The sequence below is a fragment of the Lytechinus pictus genome, chromosome 8 (assembly GCF_037042905.1).
Source record: "Lytechinus pictus isolate F3 Inbred chromosome 8, Lp3.0, whole genome shotgun sequence".
Lineage (NCBI taxonomy): Eukaryota > Metazoa > Echinodermata > Echinoidea > Temnopleuroida > Toxopneustidae > Lytechinus > Lytechinus pictus.
The window spans coordinates 4,894,164-4,913,746 of record NC_087252.1 but is presented as its reverse complement, the minus strand read 5'-3'; the positions used below and the strand labels follow the sequence as shown (position 1 = coordinate 4,913,746).

At 36.1% G+C, this 19,583-nt stretch overlaps 2 protein-coding genes across 5 annotated transcripts in view; one reads left to right on the top strand and one right to left on the bottom strand.

The window, feature by feature from the left end:
- LOC129266454 (uncharacterized) overlaps positions 1-6,421 on the top strand; it is a 32,283-nt gene extending 25,862 nt beyond the window's left edge. For all 4 annotated transcript variants that reach the window (XM_064103428.1, XM_064103427.1, XM_064103426.1 and 1 more), the window contains 3 exons: positions 210-761; positions 1,375-1,428; positions 2,344-6,421. In XM_064103428.1, coding sequence (XP_063959498.1) covers positions 210-761; positions 1,375-1,428; positions 2,344-2,843 — 1,106 coding nt within the window. In that variant the 3' untranslated portion in view covers positions 2,844-6,421. The remainder of the gene's footprint in view (positions 1-209; positions 762-1,374; positions 1,429-2,343) is intronic.
- Positions 6,422-11,135: 4,714 nt separating this feature from the next.
- Positions 11,136-18,774, bottom strand: LOC129266453 (ubiquitin-fold modifier-conjugating enzyme 1). Its single transcript, XM_054904304.2, has 4 exons — positions 18,584-18,774; positions 16,030-16,161; positions 14,733-14,900; positions 11,136-14,091 (listed from the first exon to the last, which is right to left on the bottom strand). The coding sequence occupies exons 1-4, from the start codon at positions 18,704-18,706 to the stop codon at positions 14,002-14,004; spliced, it is 513 nt and encodes a 170-aa protein (XP_054760279.1). The 5' UTR covers positions 18,707-18,774; the 3' UTR covers positions 11,136-14,001.
- Between the last annotated feature and the right edge of the window lie 809 nt (positions 18,775-19,583).

The following is a 19,583-nucleotide window of genomic DNA, read 5'->3' as shown; positions in this document are numbered from 1 at the left end:
GGGACCTGTGGTCGAAAGAGCTGCATTCAAACTCATCTAGAAAAAAATCAAACGCAAGTCCAAAATACACCTGTATGATTGGCTCAAAACCAAGTTACATTCGATTTCTGGAGTTGCATTTGATTGCGACTCTTTCTGTAAAGAACCCCGTCATCCCTAAACTAAAACATGATTTTAATGATAATTATGCATTTTTGCATTGTTTTCAGAACCCCGCTCCAGTCCCTACGCGAATAGGAAGAGGAAGCATCGGCCGATCCAGTATTCCATCTATGGTGACGGTGATGACGGAAGTGCAGACGATGCCAAAGAAGAGATGGAGTGGAAGGCAGACGAATCCAGTGACGACTCTGACGGCTCATCCGATGGGGGTAAAGAGTCCGAGCACGATGACAGCGACGACAACAGCCACGATGCCAGAGACAAGGTCCGGGAGCGAGCGAGAAGCAAATGGAGAGAGGCTCTGTCAAAGGATGGTGACATTGATGATGATTCCGATAGCGAGTCTTCTGATGGCGAAGATGAGTTGAGTCAGAGCCGACGGTCGAGGAGGATGCGACATAAAAAGATTGATTTGGACTTTGAGGATGGGGCGGAGTTTGATGAGGATGCGGACAGTATCAAGGACGAGGTAGTAAGGACTAAAATCACTCCTAAAAGGAGAAGAATGAGTTCTGGTGAAAAAAGAAGTCAAGGTTCGAACTCTAAAGCCCAGGAGCCTGCAGACAAGGAGAAGGGATCTGTGAAAGTGGTGTCAAGCGGTAAGTTCTTTGAAGTTTATTGTGCTACATCTTCAGTATTCAAACAGTCTGCAATCTCTGTTATGAGAAATTTACAGCCTGCAGCAAGATAACATGTTCTTTTTATAATTCGTGTACCGGAATTTGTTCTTGCTTATCACACTCTTGTAAAATATAGTTTTCACCTTCTGATTAATGTAGCTAATGGGGCATTGCAAAAAACTTGGTTAATCGCTAGTGTATTTGGGGTCACAAAATCAATCATATTGTCTTGTTATCAATTCAAAATGTACACTTTATTGCTAATCTGCTTCTTGCGACAAGGAATGTTAATTAATTTTGAACAGCTAAAACTGATATGTCGCTTGAAAAATTGTAACAGAAATTTTGCAAATGATTTCTTGCAACTCCCCCTTCGTTAAAACCTTTTTTAAGCTACCAGGAGGAGATTCTTTGGTAAAAATTAGGAAGCTTTTATGACATCTTAAGAACTACACATAAATGGTTGGAAAGAAGGTATATTCTAAACAATGTTAGGCAATAGCGCAATAATATTGGCTATTAAACTCAATTCCATTTTGGATGATTGACAACACCTGTTACTGATGAAGAACCTTCTCTTTTTATATACCAGGTTCTGGTGATAAAGACTCTGTAGCTGTTGAAACAAAGAAGATAGAATCAGGAGGTAGGTGTATAATAAGCCAGTTCGTAGTTCCACTCTGCGCATGATCAGAGGAGGTCATTTGTACTAAAGTGACATGGTGGTTTAAAATTTAATGACAAAGGCACCAACTTTGATATCTCGGTTATATTCTTTTGAATTGTGTTTTTCATTTACATCCACAAAAAACAACAAGGCGTCCACGGAAGACTGGTATCTCACAGTTTGCAAAGTACATTGTATAACATGCTATATTATGCATTCAAAGTAGAAATGCAAAAGATACCTACATACAATGTTCAATTGTGTGCTATTCCTATTCTAGTCACCTGGTCTATCCAATTTCTTTATCCTGCTATGTAAGGCATGTTTACATAATATCTTGCTTTGAAATCTGCCCATCACAAAGAAAGAATGAAGGGTCATTTGTGGCATTCATACAACTTATGTTTGGCATTGTAAAGGGACAAAGCTATTGAGATGCTGTTTCATAGAAGATTAATAATGTCCCTTCGCTGATTGCGCCATGCAACAAAATGTATTTAATGGCTACGATCTTACAATTTTGTCTTGCCTGCATTTTACATAAATTCGGCTTAACAAAGTAAAATACTTAGAAATGATTTGAATATGAGTGTAAGCATTTTGTCTAGCCAAGTAAAATAATGATTTATTTAGTCAATCTGGAGCCCGTTTCATAAAGGACTTGCAACTGTTGTAACTTTGCCATTATGGCAACTACCATGGTAACCTTGATTCTGATTGGCTGCTGAGCCCTTTTACCACGGTAGTTGCCATTATGGCAAAGTTACAATAGTTGCAAGTCCTTTATGAAACGGGCCCCAGTTCTCTAAATGGAATACCTGAAGCTCTTATAAAGGTTTGATCATGGCACCATTAATTTAAATACAATTTTGTATATTTTTTTAATGTGAACAGGACGTTTCCTAATCCAGGAATGTAGCTCTTGTGGCACAGAGTTCGTCACCGAACCAACCGACGAGAGTGGCTCCAGTAACCAAGACGACCCCTCCAAGATTCTATGCCATCTGTGTGTGAACAAATCCAAGAACGGAGGAGAGAAGAGTCCCAAGGGCGGCATCCTCCTGACCCTTTCTAATACCAAAGATACAGCCACAAATCCTGCCACGGGGGGTCGGGAAGCCACCACAGAGCGGCAAGAAGCCACCACCAGCTCGTCGTCCGAGGGGGAAGGGAAGAAAGATGGGGATGCACAGGGATCGAGATCGACACGTTTCCACGAGATCGTTGCGTGTAAGGTCTGCGGAATGGGTTACAGGACAAGGGTCAGTTTATTGATCCATATGAAAGCCAAGCACCTGGGTCATCTTGGTAACTTTGAGTGTGCGCCCTGTGACAGGCTCTTCATCAGCCAGGAGGAGTGCGAACACCACATGGCTTCATTCCATCACGTCTGAACAGTACCGGTGCTATATCTTGTGTGACCAGCCCCTTTGTTGTTTAATCGTATGTGATCAATGTAAAATGGAATTCAGTGGCGCTGGAACGAGTAGACAAAGATTAGAATGGGTGAACCAATGTGTGTGATTAATGGATCGCCCCCTCCCCCAGCTCTTTGACTGAGCTGAATGTTCCAGCATTGCTTATATAATTTATTTTGATGTTTGGACAGCACATGGTATGTGTGAACACCCTATGTTTGTGTGAACACCCTATCCAATTGTGCATTTGGGCAATAGAACAAGATGTTCCAAGTCACATAATGTCATTACCCCCTCAAGGCTTTTTCAAGTAAAAACGTCCAGCAGTCATCCTTTGCCTTCCATGTTTAGGACATGTGAATATGGCCATATTCCAGCTTAGGCAAACCTATTGGAATTATGGATGAGTTCACACACCTATACCATCTATATACAAATCAAGGATTTAAGCTTCATGATATGGGTAGCATGAGGCTGTGTGAATATGACCATATCCCATCATTAACAGACCTACAGTGTATTTAAATTATTGATGCATTCACACTTCTATCCCACCGTTGTACAAAAACAAGTTTAGCATCATGATACTAGTGTCTAGTTTGGTTTTTCATTATGATTTATGCTCAGGAATTTCAACTTATATTAGGAGCAATGTACCTGCTTATGCAATCCATCATAATATCTAACAAGGCTGTAGTGTTATATAACATGTACCCAATTAAGAGACACATAAATGTCATTGAAATATATTAATTTGCATGAATTCTACACAAGCCTTATCAGGGTTTTTTTTTTGCTAACACAAGGGTTTTGCAGTATCTGTAGTACTAATAAGTGCATGCGGGTGTCCAGATAATTACACACTGTACTTATACCTTCAGTTCAGCTCATGCCAGACCCGATTAGCCTCCAAACTATTACTCAACAATACTTCTTAAGTGCGTGCCTTAAATTGATGAAAATAATTCGGGAGCTTACAAAAATATGTACCATGGTGATTGAAACGATGATTAATTGCCTCTTATTTTCCCACACTCAACCGCCCCATCTCACAAAGAGTTACGATTGATCCAATCAATCGTAACTCTATGGAAATCCATCAGTGTCATCATTTTTTTCAACAGGAAATGTGCACAATGTCTTTTGTAAACAAAGAGAAGCACAATTAATTTTCAAGACGATGAATGCATGAATATACGTCATAGCTAGAAAATATTTTGAACAAACGTGCATAATAGATGTTGACATTGCTGGCCGTCCATAGTTGCGATCGATCGGATCAATCGCAACTATGGAGAGCCAGCAAAGTCAACATACAAAATGCATGTTTGTTTAAAAAAATTGTAGATATGAGTGTATATCCATAAATTCATTGATTTCTTGACATTTTGGTGTGTTCTCTTTTGTTTACAAAGGACATTTTGCAAATTTCCTGTAGAAAAAATTATGACACTGATGGATTTCCATAGAGTTACGATTGATTGTATCAATCGTAACTCTTTGTAAGAAGGGGTCCAGTTCTCTGATGATTTTGGTAGGGTATTGATGATGATGACGACTGTAGACCTATTTCAGTATTATGTGTAATTCATTGTAATTTGTAAATAGCCTGTAGCGTAGTTTGTATTCTAAATACCACTGCGATGTAGGGGACTGCTCTTGCTGATGTGGAAAATTCAGTTGTGAATTTTTGTTTGGGGGGGTAATAAAAGCAAAAAAGTTATAGATGGATGTGAAGTTTTGATGAAATTACACCAAAGAGAGTTATGAAGTTTTATTTTGTGTTTAATTTGTGACATCATATGTGAGTAGCTTCCTCATGTATCATGTAATATAAATTCTGTTGATTTCCTCTATTTAATGGAGCAGGATAAACAAATATACTTATACAAATGAAGGGGTATGAAATTATTTCCTCTTATTTTTTAAGTGGCATGTATGGGGGAAATTTATATTTCACGACATAATGTGGAGGAGCTACTTGTCTGAAGCATCACAAAAAATCCAAACTGAAGAAATTCAATTCATATATTCTTTGAGGGATTTTCATCAAACCTCCCAATATTATTTTTCTCTATAATTTTTCTGCTTTTATTGATATCAATTTATCATCAGGGTGAACATTCCTTTGAACTTATTCATACTGTTCCTTGAGTTTCTTCAGGGGGCTGTTTCATTACGACTAGCAACTATAATTGCCATGGAAATTTTGATTCTGATTGGCTGCTGAGCTCAGTTGTCATGGTAATGGTAAAGTTACAATGATTGCAATTTATGAAACAGGCCCCTGATGAGATGAGAAGAATATTGTAAGCATTGGGATACAATCTTGTAATCAATGCAACATTTTACAGGAAACAAGTGTTATTGCACTTATAAATCTAATGTTTGGGGGGGTGTTTCACAAAGATTGAAGTATGACTTAGAGTCGCACTTAAATGCCGACGTGCTCAAGATATGCAACGCACAAATTTTATTGATCAATATGCAGTAGAGCACATCCTCTTGGCATGATCTGACCAATGCGATCATACCTTCTACAGACCTGCCAACCAGTACGTTTTAGGCGTATTTAGTACGTTTTTGCAACCAAAATACGGCAGTACGTTTTTTCTTTAAAAAATATGTTTTTTGTAAAAAAACAAAATCGTAATTTAATGAGAAAAATCATCTCTATTTGTCTCTATTTCATAAAACGTATAAATATGGTTATTAGATCAATGTAATTTCAGGTAACTTGTTTTTTTTTTCAATTATTTTGTTAGAACCAGTGTGAAGATATACACATGCTTCAATGTTTTTTTTTCATCTGCAAGAGCAGTGCGCAATTTAGCTTGCATGCAGCTTGAGATGAGCGAGTGCGCTAAGCATTTTTTATTATGAAATACACTTTTTTGGGGAAAAATACATTTTTTTTATCACAGAATACAGTTTTTCATTCCCAGAGGTTGGCAGGTCTGCTTCTATACCGCACTCAACTAGACATTTAAGTGGGACTCTAAGTCATACTTAAATCTTTTAAAGGCAACATCATTAAACTCTGAATAATATTAACAGTCAGGAAGGAAGAAAAAAAATCAAATCCATGCAACCACTGTCAAGATATCTTTGTCTGAAAAATCACTTAATTTTCTAGACAAAGGGAAGGAATATGTTACAGCTCTGATTTTTAAATATTTAAATCAAAGTTAACCAATGCTTTTATACTGAGTTAATACTGGCGATGCTCTGTTTTGACATTTTACAATAAAAATATTAAATCTTCCAAGTATGTGGCAGATTGTTTGTCGACTAGTGATATCTATAGCCTACTTCCAAGGATTAGTCAATATTCAATACACTTGATTACTTCAGGCTTTACTAACATTGCATCTAATGTAGAAACTTCCATATATATATTGATACAGTATTGTACATTGTTTTTATGATATGCAGCTTAATACTTCATAGGTTTCTGTGCACCAATTCATATAACTGTCCTAGTTACACGAGCTCTTATACACAATATAAAATGTATTAAAGACTTAAGATAACTTAAGAACAGCTCTGTGAAACGGGCCTTGATCATCTTTTACTTGGTATTCAATTTATTTCAAAGATTAAATGATTCTTGAATCAAGCCTAAATGGCAATAGGACTAAGGGAAGATATTGTGAGGAGGGGGGGTGACCCACATACGATGTCATAGTTTCTACTCAGTTGTATTACCTGTCAACGTATTCTAAACTAGGGTTTCACAGCACAGTAGGGTACTTCATAAAGCTGTTTGTAAGTTAAGAGCGACTTCAAGAACGACTGGTGATCCTTTCTTGCGTGCTAAAAATCTCCAATGAACATTTGATGGTGAATATCATTTACCACAAGAAAGGATCACCAGTCACTCTTAACTTACAATCAGCTATATGAAACGGCCCCCAGATCTCTGTATTGTACTCCCCTTCTCAGTCTTCTTTTCTTCCCTTATCTTTTTTTCTCTTTTTCCTGTTTTTCACTTATTAAAAATGCCCCTCCCCCTTTGGCGGTACACCAAATGGGACATAAATCAACATACTGCCAGTGATGTACATGTAGTACACAACCTTTCAGTTGTTATACCTCTACAGCTTCTATTTTTCATTCACAATCCATAATATTGTAAATGCTGTTAACAGAAATGCCAACTGTTTCTTTTTGGGGGGGCATACCGGTATTTGTTCTTTTTTCTTTCCTTTCCCTTTTTTTTTGCCATGAGTAAGGCAAATACATTTTTTTGGTATATTTTAGAATATCTGATCATGGAGTATGGAGCCATAGATCTAGTTATGTATTATGCATGATCTGCTTTCCCTAGGACAGAACTACAGCGCCTGTGCTCTGTTCATGGCCTACAAGGTCTTTTACTGTGACCAGACATGTAGATGATCACTCTGCTGGCCCCATACCACATCACTTTGATCTGACCGCAACAGGCTGGCAATTTTACAATGAGAAATTTTTTTAACTACTTTTTTTTTCTCTCCTACGATACTTCTTTTGTTAAAAAAGGTTGACATTTCTGTGTTAACAGAATGACTGATATGCACATGTTTTATATCATAGGCTTTGTGATGATTGTGTTTTGTGCTTTTAATAGTTCTGTTGTCAAAGCGCAATTTATTGTTCTGTTAAAATTGAATACATTCTTATTGTGTAGATAACAGGGGAATGCTATTCCTATAACTGCTGATAATTTCTGTTGTTTTTGTTGTACCTTCCTTTGTGGTAAAACAATACATGAATTAGAATTGGAATGTATCTCTTTGTTTTCCTTCTTCTTATTCCCTCTCCAGTCTATTACCTTCGATTTCTTCTGTTTCCTTCCCATGTTGATGTTTTGATGTAATCAAAACATGTGTTTTTGTTCCTACAATGTTACAATCAGAGTTCAAAACAACCTTTATTTTTCTTCTAGATTCTAAAAACACTAATTTTGTTGTGTTATGTGTGTTCAAGTTTTCCATGGCATTACCTTAGTATTTTTCTATTTTGACTTTGAATTAGTTTTTCATAAATACCATTGCTTAAGATCATGAGATGGTTTAGTCTATTTATGAAATCAGACATCCTTAAGCCACAGAATTCTGTTCAAATGATAAGAGGTTAATATAAGGCCTGCAAGTTTTGTAACAATCTGGGTCCCGTAACTCAAAGCTTAGCAATGAATGTAGAACATTTTTCTACGATTGATTCCATTGACTACAATGTACAATCAATCATGAAATCAAGCGTACGATTAATCGCTAACCTTTGTGTTACGGGACCCTGGTCTGAAAAATTTGTACCCTTTAAAACACTGGAAATGATCATTGTTTCATTGGGGCAGAACTTAATAAACAGGGGAGCTTTTCATAAAACAAAGTCACTGGCAATTTGTTATAAGCTACTGCAAACCCTTGCATCTGATTGGCTCACAGTGTTTTAGTCATTGAAAATTTCACCTTTTGCTTCATGAAGACCTCCCCTGATCATGAAGCACATGTTTAAACCAATATTCAACATGATATGCCATAGTGGATACAGATTTTCTGAAAAGTGTATTATGTAGTATGTTAACAGCCATTGATTTTCATATAATTGCTTCTTTGGTACTAACTTTAAATAACAATAAAAATATTAATATGTATACATTGTGCTACAATATCATAAAAATGTCTGCAGTTCTGAAAACAGTAATGTCGGCTGTAAATGGCCATTTAGAAAAAAGATAATGTAACAATGTTTTATTTTTACATTTCAGTATGTTTGTATTCAGATTTATATGTTGTTTTGAAAAGCTTACTGCTCATGTTATATTCTGTGGTTTGTCACACCAATGAAACTGACTCCAGCCCGATAAGGTCGATTAATGCCCTTATATCACAACAATTTCCTTACCCCAGAATTATTCATCCTGTTCTATCCTTAACCCCATACAACAATATTCTTTTTCTCCCCTGCCAAATTTTTCTGCCACACCTGGCTAAGGAAATGCTTGCTTTTTCTCACACAAAATCCTGGCTCTGTTACCCCTAGGACATACATGGAGCTCAGTCCTTGGCTTTACTAGGTTTCTTTTCTCACAGCGATCCTTAACCCCAGACTTAAACACTTAATTATTTGGCTAACCCTGATATTTTGCAGCGACAAATAAAAAATGTAGGGTTGGGTTAGGCCACTTTGTGCCAAAAAAATATTTGTAAAAAACTGAGAAAAGAAAGGCCAAGTATGTTATTTTTCTTGTTTGAATTAAGCCAACTATTATGCAGTCAGCATCTGTGTTTCTGCATCATTAACAATGATGATTTATTGAGAGATAGTTTCATAAAGTCTTTTTGTAAAGTTTCTTGTGATGTTATGAATGACTGGAATAGTCAGATGTTGCCCTGATAATATTGACAAACTTTTACTTTCATTTGAAATGCAAAATTATATCTTGCTCTGAAAAGTGTTTATGTACCGATGAAATATTGACCAGCATCTGTATATGTCAAGCTTGACTAATGTGAATTTTAAAAAAAAGAGAGAAATGTCTGTATTGCCGTTTTCCAGTCATTTGTAATGCAACCGCATAGCCACGGTTTTCAATTAGGGGGGTGATTCTTCGCAGAAAAAATAAATAAGCAAAAAAAGGCCATCAGTAAAAATTCTTGACCATTTCATCTCAGAAAAAAGGTAATCGGCTTAAAACGGTTGGTGTTTCATCCCGAAAAATTGTTTTCCTCCCCAATTTTTTTTTTAGTTCGAAAATTTGGCAGGTTCAGTCAACCTCCCCCGGCTACGGGCTTGCAATGTTGCTCATAACTGTATGAAAACTCTTTATGAACTCATCCACTGTGACACATAGCATCATGATTGATTGCATGGGTCATCGTGTGCACTCATGTACATGTACCTGTATACCAATCAACTATATGATCGATTGATATGCTTCGTGTTGCTTGCTTGGCCAAATTTGTGTTTCCTACAAGAGCACAAACATTCGTTTGATGTATGCAATGTAGATTATGATTAATAACCCATTCTTTGGCATTATTAAGTTAACTTAAACTTACGGCTGATGATACAATCTTTTTGTAGTAAATATAAGTGTATATAAGCATTGTAATATGTTCATCAACTCATACAGGATGTCCACTGTATATATTGTACATAATTATGTACTTGTCTTCGATGCTCAATTGTTAGCGCATTAAAACATGATCATGTTTTGTATATTTCATGGATGCTCTGTTGTGAATGGCTTGTAGTTTTTGTGGGATGCAGCTTGTGAAATATTTGCCTTCATCATTTCAATCGTCACTTTGACCGTCATCTCTATGGTCATCATCATTACCCTCATCATCATCATCATCATGAACATTATCATCAATGATTATAAATTATCATGATCAAGCCATTATCATCTTTATTAAAAATTGTTAACATCATCATCAGTTATCATTGCCATTATCAGTTCCCAACTTTTCACTATTTTCAACAACAATTATCACGATCACCCCAATTATCAATAAAAGTCAACATCACCATCATTGTAAGTTATCATTTTCATCAACTTCTTCCAACATTGATTACAATCAACATACCGCCACTGCCATCATCCATTTTCTTTTTTTTAATAGAAACACTAAAAATTCAAATTTTAACTCAGGAGGTAGAGAGAGAATGGAGAAAGATTTAAAAAAGAGGAAGGGGAGGGGTGAGAGAAAATGGACAAAGATGGAATGATTGAAGGCAAGTGAGCATATAGAGGTGAATCCCAAATTTCAATCGATTCAAGTTTGAAAAATCTTTAAACACATGTATACAAAGAATCAGCCTCCCCCCTACCATGACATGAATTTAACCAAGATATTTTGAGCAAAATAACATACTATAAACAGTGTTACCTGTACTAGGTATAAAAAATGAAATACTTTACAAATGAGCACCTAGCTATGGCCATCTATCTACAGTGCCTTCAAGAAGTACTTGACTTATGCATGATAAATCAATTCCATTTTAACAAAAATATCAGTTAATAAGTATTGGAACACTTCAATCTGTACATTTTAGTCCATGCAGCAAACTTGTTTATCAACAAATATTTTGATATTTATTTTGTAACCACTGGTTTCTCAACACAAGTTAAATATTAGCGTATTTTGCTCAAAATCTTTGTTTAAATTTTTAAAATGCAATTTAAATTAAGGGTAGACTTATTTACTTATTCATATTTCATCACACATTCCTTTAATAGAACAATATATTTCAAATAAAACAAGACAAATCCACTTTTCAAGTAAATATAATGTTTCATTTTATTCATGTAATACACATGCATATATGGATATTTTGGTAATGTATTAAAATTGAAGACAAATAGTTAAGGGGCTATTACATCTGAGCCCCGTCTTACAAAGAGTTACAATTGATCAAATCAACCACAACTATGGATAGCCAGCAAAGTCAACATCTGTAATGCGTCTGTTCAAAATGTATTCTAGATATGAGTATTCATATATTTATCATTTTGTTGAAAATTCAGTGAGCTTCTGTGTTTAACATTGGATGTTTAAATTTCCTTCAGAAAAAATTATGACATTGATGGATATCCATACAGTTGATATTTATTGGATCAATCGTAACTCTTTGAAAGACGGGGCCCAGGATGTCTTTAGAAGCATATGCCAACAAACATACGACAAGCTGTTTTCTAATTTAATTCTATTTCTTTACATTCCTATCTATACATTAAAAAAAGATTTTGTGTTTCAAGAAATACAGGTAAACGTCTTTGGTAAATGGTGGTGATTTTTTACTCGATTGCCAAGAAAGAATGGATGCTTGTAAGCAAGCAACCAGGGGACCGACGGCTTAAGGTCCTCTCCAAGGGACCTGGTAATGAGAAATGCCTTACCAAAGGGCACTAGCGTACCAAGTGTGAATCGAACCCGGGTCACTGGAACCCAAAACCCAACTCTCCTGACTTTCCCAATCGGAGCAATTTTTCTTTAGATCATGGACCCATTTCATTAAGATTTAAAACTATTGCAATTTTGTCATTTCATCTTCCATGGAAACCTGGATTGTGATTGGCTACTGAGTTGTGTTTCCACGCTAGTTGCCATAATGGCAGATATATTAGTTGTACATATTTTTTATAACTCTTTATGAATCTGGCCCAAGATTGTGCAAAAGTAGTGTTATATACCTCTCATAAATAAAATTACTATGAAAGGCAAACAGATTTCTATGGTCCCCAAAATGTTTTGACTGAAGCAATGTTACCTGTAGGATGAGATGATTAAAAAAATTGCCATGTACATACATTACTTAGCAGTCTGGCAAAAATGGTCCAGGGGAGCATTTCATTAATATATGTCATCTGACAACTTTCCTTGATTCTGATTGGCTGAGAAGCACTGTTACTATGGTAACTGTCGGATAAAACGGGACTTGTCGGATAAAACGTCTGACAAGTAATTTCATGAAATGCTCCTCTTATTAAGTCTTTTGACAACCCCTTTACAGAAAATTTCATTACATAAATGATTGATTTATACTTACTAAACAACTGTCAGTCATAAATATGTCACATACATAAACAGTACACAACTAAAATATTCTGACTATACTTTTTCTTTTCTTGTGACTACAATTCTTGCATATTTTTTACAGTTGGGTAAAAGGAACACCTTCATACAGTTCAAAATTTTCTGTGATGAAGAAAACAGAAAAATTTCTAAGAATTTGGGGATACAGAATTCATAGATTTCAAGGAAAACTAAATTTTTCAGACCCTAAAATATGAATTATGAAAAATGTAATGAAAATTATGGAAATCAAATCAAATTAATTAAAATTCAGTTCGAAAAATATGTTGATCAAATCAGTTTGCAGTATTTAAGCATATATTCGCCATGATTTTAGATGCATATGGTTCTGATATTTTCACTATTTTTAAGATTGCTTTATCTTTATTATGTTTGTACACAATATATGTTCTGTCACTGCAGAGCACAGATTTTGCATTTTAGAAAACTGGGCACTCTACACTATGCGGAGCATTGTGGCCAAGTGGATTAGTCTCCAGACTTTGAAACAAGAGGGGCATAGGTTCAAATCCAAGCCATGTCATAATTTCCCCTCGGCAGGATTCACATTCATTGTGCACCCAGGATTAGGATTAAGATTATTTCCTTGAATGCACCGAGTGCTGCTAAAAAAGTGGTACATGTAGCTTGACCTAAATAAGTTACATACAACCATATGCATGACTAGATTATGGTAAGCCATATGTTTCAATAACCATTCATCGCACAAGCGTAAGATGAGATATGAAAGTAATTACTCATTTTACTCATCTCCTCAGATTGATTCTCTCTTTGAGTGTGGGATTCCTTTAATTTTTTCTGAGTTTATAACTTGCATACCTGGTTACAACAAAGACACATGCAATATGATGTTCATCATATGTAGAGACCACTTTAAAAAGATTCATATATTCGAGATGATGGAGTCGCTGTCTTTCCATAACTTGTTGTTAGACAGGGTCCTGGGCTTCAACAGTGATTAAAATCCATGAATCTAATGCTATAACTGGTCACCTAGAAAGAGTGCACATGCTGTATGTACGTTTTATAACCTTGTGGATGAAGAGGAGTGTGTTGATGTTTGAACTAATGACACATGCCGCGTCCTACAAAGAGTTGCAATTGATTCTAACTGATGTCATATCGTGATTGATCTACTCTGTGCACTTAAAAGATAGGAATTTCAGATCCAACACCGTCCGAGTTTGATTTCAAGCACCCATCGAAACTCTCTGTCAGACAGGCCCAAGGCCCTGTTACATAAAGATTAGTGATTGATCACGGGACTATTATTAATAAAAAGGATTGCAGTGACGATAGTGTACGATCAAACATAAAATCAGCCACATGATCAATTGCCAAGCTTTGTGTTACAGGTCCCTAGTAGTACATACAATACATGTCCTGTACTCAAGGGAATTACACACAAACATACATGTGTTTAGATGACTAATTATGACATCACAGGCTTTCCATAGAAATTGAAAACAATGAAAATCTATGACAGTCGTTACTGAATTTCCTCTGGCTATAAGAAAGTTCTACTTTAGGCAGTGATCTCAACATTATGAATTGGAAGCAGCTCCTTCATCTTTATGCCTCACAAGTCCTTTTGATATTAAATCAGGGATCTCCACTGCCAGCCATGGGCCCAACTGCAAAAGACAGAGAAAGAGATATAAATTAGAGATATAAATTAGACTCTGCATAGGTCAACCTTCTGCAAGTCAAAAATCACCCAACTCAGAGCATTATTTCAGACCAGAATATATGCTAAACATGTAATATTTACATCTTCTAAGTGAAACTGATTTCAATGGAGCTTAGAAAATCACCTGAACTGCTTTTATATCTTTGCAGCAAAATTGAACAAATGTAAAGTGCATTAATCAATATATTTCTATCAACGTCCTATGTAATTATTTCCACTTAAAGAGGAATCAAATTAAAATAGAGAGAGCTTTTCATAGGGGAAAAAGAAACATAAGACAAGCATATGGGTGAAATTTTTAACCATACCAGACAAACAATGAGAAAGTTATGAATTTATAAAAGTTGTAAATCTTATAATCATGATACATAGGCTGGAGATTTCAAATTGGCAAAATTGGTCATGCCATTGTTATGTAGGATAGGGAGTACTCTTCCATTTGCTCCACTTCACAAAATGGCTAACATGTCATTTTCTTTTCGAATGTTCAACTTCAATTATACTAGCAGTATTAGGGTAAGTCTTTGTCCATTGAACCTTTTTCATGGAGAACGGTGCACACTCACATCTCTCTCCCAAACCTACCCCTAATGCCATGGCGTGCGCGATGCCAAATTTGGGCACATTCTTTCCCCAGAGTGGCTTGAAGTGATCCGTTAAGCAGATCTTTCCTCCCCTGTACATCTTGGCTGTTTTCCCGTCCAGCTCTGGAATGGCGATCTCCGGTGACGTGGCAGGGTATGTTACAGGGATCTGTCATCAAATGCAAACCCAAACAGTATTTCAAAATTTAAAATTTCTGCAATTCAATATGAAAATGAAAACAAAACATAATGAAAATCCATATTTTATTATTCGAAATAGAAAGAGAAATATTCTTTAAAAATTCATTTTGCCCAACTGATCGTGGACCCTGCAGCCACTGTGCAGCGCGAGATCAACGATGCTCTATCCGTTAAATGTTGAAAGCCAAACAGGGGAGCAGCAACTGAACTCGCACCTTTTTACGTCTTTTGGTCTGACGCGGCCGGGGTTTGAACTCCCGACCTCCCAGTTGTGAGACGGATGCTCTACTGGGCCAACACAATGTCGGATGGGGGGTGGCAAGAAACATGTGTCGTTGTCAATAACTAAGAAAAGAATTGAGTTTGATGACCAACAGCCATTACTAATAATGTGTATATTCAATTAATTGCATCAGATAGATAAGTTAGTATCTTCTTCAGACTGGTATGACAGAGCCTGATGTAAACTAAGAATATATGGGTCCTGTTTCATAAAGACTTGTTATAACAACAAATGCACAATTTCTATCACAAGCTCACTATCAGCCAATCAAATTGAATTATTTCAGTAGCTGTTGGTGCAAAATTTGTTAGTAATAGTATAAAAAGTTTTATGAAACAGCCCCCTGGTTTGAAAGAATAGCGATTGGCCAAGCCATAAAGATACAACAAACTACAACTATACCATTTTTTTGGGGGGGGGGGTCATGGCTTTTTGGGGTCAGCAATTAATAATATCCAATTGGCTGAGCCATAAAGATGCAACAACCTTTACAACTATACAATTTTTTTTTTTTTTTTTTTGGGGGGGGGGGGGGGGGTCATGGCTTTTGGGGTCAGTAAATTATAATCTCCTCTCCTTCAAATTTCAAGACAGACTGGCAGAGCTATCAACCTGAACAAGAACATTTCAATATTTTTAAAGGCTGAAAATCAGTATTTTCAAAGAAATACCATAGGACAACACATATAACTGAACTTTAGAAATCAGTATTTTGCATGAAACCATCAGTATTATTTTCATTGTTCAGTAGGCCTATTATACGGAAAACCGGTACTACTTGGCAGCTCTGGACTGGCTTAAACACTTCACTTACGTCAAATTCCAATTCAAACTCGTACTTCAAGAGATCTTGGATATGCCAGCATTTCCCCCACCATCTCGTTCCGTCCTTGTTTGACTCGAGTCTAAACCAATCATTGTCCGCTTCCTTGTTGTTCTCAACATACTGGAGGATAGAGAAAGTTAATAATTTTCATTTTTAGATTACCGGTAATATTAAAAAGACAAGTCCATCCCAACAAAAAGTTTATTTGAATATAAAGAGAAAAATCCAACAAGCAAAACACTGACAACTGTATCAACATTGATAAGATATTTTTAAAGGACCAGTCCACCCCAACAAAAGTTTATTTGAATAAAAAGAGAAAAATCCAACAAGCATAACAATGAAACTTCATCGACATCTGATATAAGATAAGAAAGTTCTGACGTTTTAATTTTTTGTGTAATTTCACAAATCAGTTGTAATCCACATCCTGGGGCGGTATTCTGAGGTCATTTTATCTTTAAAATATTTTATTTTATCTCTTAAAATGAAATTGGTATTCTGAGATGACATTTTATTTTTCAGATAAAATTTTAAATTTTATCTTGCGTAGAAATTTTATCTTGCGTATCTACAGATAATACGCAACAGGGGAGTGCCTGCGTAGACATACCCTTCGCGTATCTGGCCATTGCAACGCGGATGATGTGCTTGCGCTCATGTTACTTTGAAGAAAAATAGAATAAACTTAAAAGAGGGTAGGGGCTATTTTATCTCCGCGACGTTGATTTCATCATTATTTCTTGGTGAATTAACTACAAATGTTGACATGAAAATGAAGAAAAATTATATATTTATTGAGAATAATACCTTAACGTTATTCCTGTACAATCAGGAAGTATTTCATGAGACTTTTCTTGACTAATATTGTCTTTGAAATGATGCTTGAAAAGAGGAAATATAGACTTCGAAAAAAGATGAGAGTATTGTCATTTTTTTTAAAAGAAATCTCTGTAAAGACGCGCAAGCGTATATTGCAAGCGTATTTGAAGTCAATAGATTGACGCAATCTCACTCCTTTGCCACACCTCCTGGCGGAATGGATTTTCATTGGTTGAGTGATATGAGAGAGCTATAAAAGCGCATTTCTAATTGGATATTGATTAAAAAATAGGTGTGTCTTACAGAGATAAAATGAAGATAAAATTGTTCTCAGAATACCAATTCGGAGAGATTTTAAGGGTATTTTATCTCACTGATTTTAACGGAGATAAAATATTTTATTTTATCTGAGATAAAATGGATCTCAGAATACCACCCCTGGTCTGTATGCAATTGAGGGGACTGATGAAATCATCCACTCACTAGTTATAGTATGAAATATGAAGTATTTTAATTTTTTCCTCATTGTCATGTGAAACAAAGTTTCATTCCTCCTTAAATGTGTGAGTTACCATTATTTTAACATTTTATGGTTGTCAAGTTGGTCATTATTGTGAAATCTGCAAAAAATTAAATATTGTATAATTCAAACAATAAAAACAAAAGAAATAGTGAGGGACGTCATTGACTCTCACATTTGCATATCACTGAGTTGTGCATATTATAACTGTTATAAGAAAAATTTTACATCCGATTTTGATGAAATTTTCAGAGTTATGCTTATATGGTTGTATTTTCTCTATTGATTCAAATCAATATTTTATTTGGCTGGACTTGACCCTTTTTTTTTTCAGCTCTCGAACTGTCCTATATTCCTTGTTGTTCCATTATACAAGAGGATAGTAATAACTTAAGAACATGATTTTCTAATCATTCTTTTCACAGCCCATTGCCCCATTTCAAACATTGAATTATTTAAAGTCTTATCTCATAACTTTAAATTGGCAGGAGAATAAAGCCTCTTTTACAAGGGCCAGGCTTGTGGTCACTAGCTCTTCGAATATGTAAATTTACCTTGGAAGTAGGCATAAAGTTATACACACCTTATTTGCCCCTCTGTATCCAAACGTTGGTACCTAAAACTTATTTGGCGTTGAGTGGCATGGGTAGAGCATGGACATAGAAAATGTTCGTCTGGATTGTACATGTTCAGGGACCTTTTCCGCACCTTTTCAAAATGTGATTTGAACATGTTGACAGTGCGACTGTTCACAACTTCATCTGGTAGATTATTCCATTGTGTGACAACTCTCTGAGAGACCTTGTCTCAGCTATGACTTGTCTTTAAACGAAGACGAAGTACGAACACAATTCTTCTGGATTTTTCTTTGAGTTCAAGTTCTAATTCAAAATTGTTCGACTCAAGTTTTCAAAGTGAATCGAAACCAAATGTTTCATATAAATGATAATCTAATTCTTAGAATTCAAAATCAATTAAAAAAGGCGGTCCTCGCAAAAGTCCTTTTCATTTCAATCCCAAGACCCAAGCATCATGCATCACGACCACGCCTACCCTAGGCACGGCCCAGTCGCGTGCCGGTCTTACCACAAATATTACCCCGTATCTACCCCGCTAGGACACCGCTGTCGTGGCGATGCCCTGCTGAAAATTGGAGCAAACATATGTTACACACAATTCTACTCAAGAGAGATTAAATACCTGAATCAATGACTGGTATTCTTCTTTCAATCTAGCTGGCCATAAGTCCTTGTCACGCGGCCCTGCTTTGGTTTTAAGTAATGGAATGTTGTTAAGAGTTTTCTTGGTTGCTGCATCCACCATTTTCTCACGATGATCCAAGCACGAATTGCACCAGTTTTGGTTTTCCGGATCTAGTCTTGGATCAAGGCTTATTTATTGATTGATCTAAATTTATTTCATTTACTACTAGTAATTCATGTCGGATTCACGTAGGCCTGCTGAAATTATTCACCCAACTAAACTTCTTATGAAGAAGCCGTTTCGGCTTGTTTAAAGGGACAACTTATCAAAACCGCAATATGACAAATATGTCGATGCCATAAAAAAATATTGTAGGCCTGTATAGGCCTAAATAATGCCTGAATTAATGATAAGCGCTGAGCATGCAACCCGAACCCCTACCCCCTACCCCCCCCCCCCCCGCTGTGCACCACTGTAGCCTAATGTACATGAGCTTATTTATGACTACCTCTATTATTCTAGAAAAGAATAATGGAGAGTAGAATTCAAATTTTCAATTTGTTTTGTAAATTATCATTAGATGACCGCGCATTTAAATCGACACACATAATTATTCTGATAAAATGAGAGGACGAGGTGAGTCAGATTACCCCGGGGGGGCCACTTCCATTCACGAGTGGATACCATGCGCGACCATGGGGTCTCGAAAAGCACCCTAAACACGTAATTTCCATATTCTGAAAATGCACCCCTTAACAAGTATGGGCGTCTAAAACCCTACCCTTAACAAGTATTGGAAATAAAACGATACTCTTGGCAAATATTTCCTGAAATGAACCCCGAAACAAGTACAGGAATGTTTTATTGTTACGGGTCCTTCGGTCTTCGTCTTACCTTATTTGGTTTAGTACGACCCCACCTTCTACACCTCGCGTAAATCGGACTCTAAACACGAAGTGTTGGGGCAAAAAGGACATCCTTTATTAAACATTTTCAT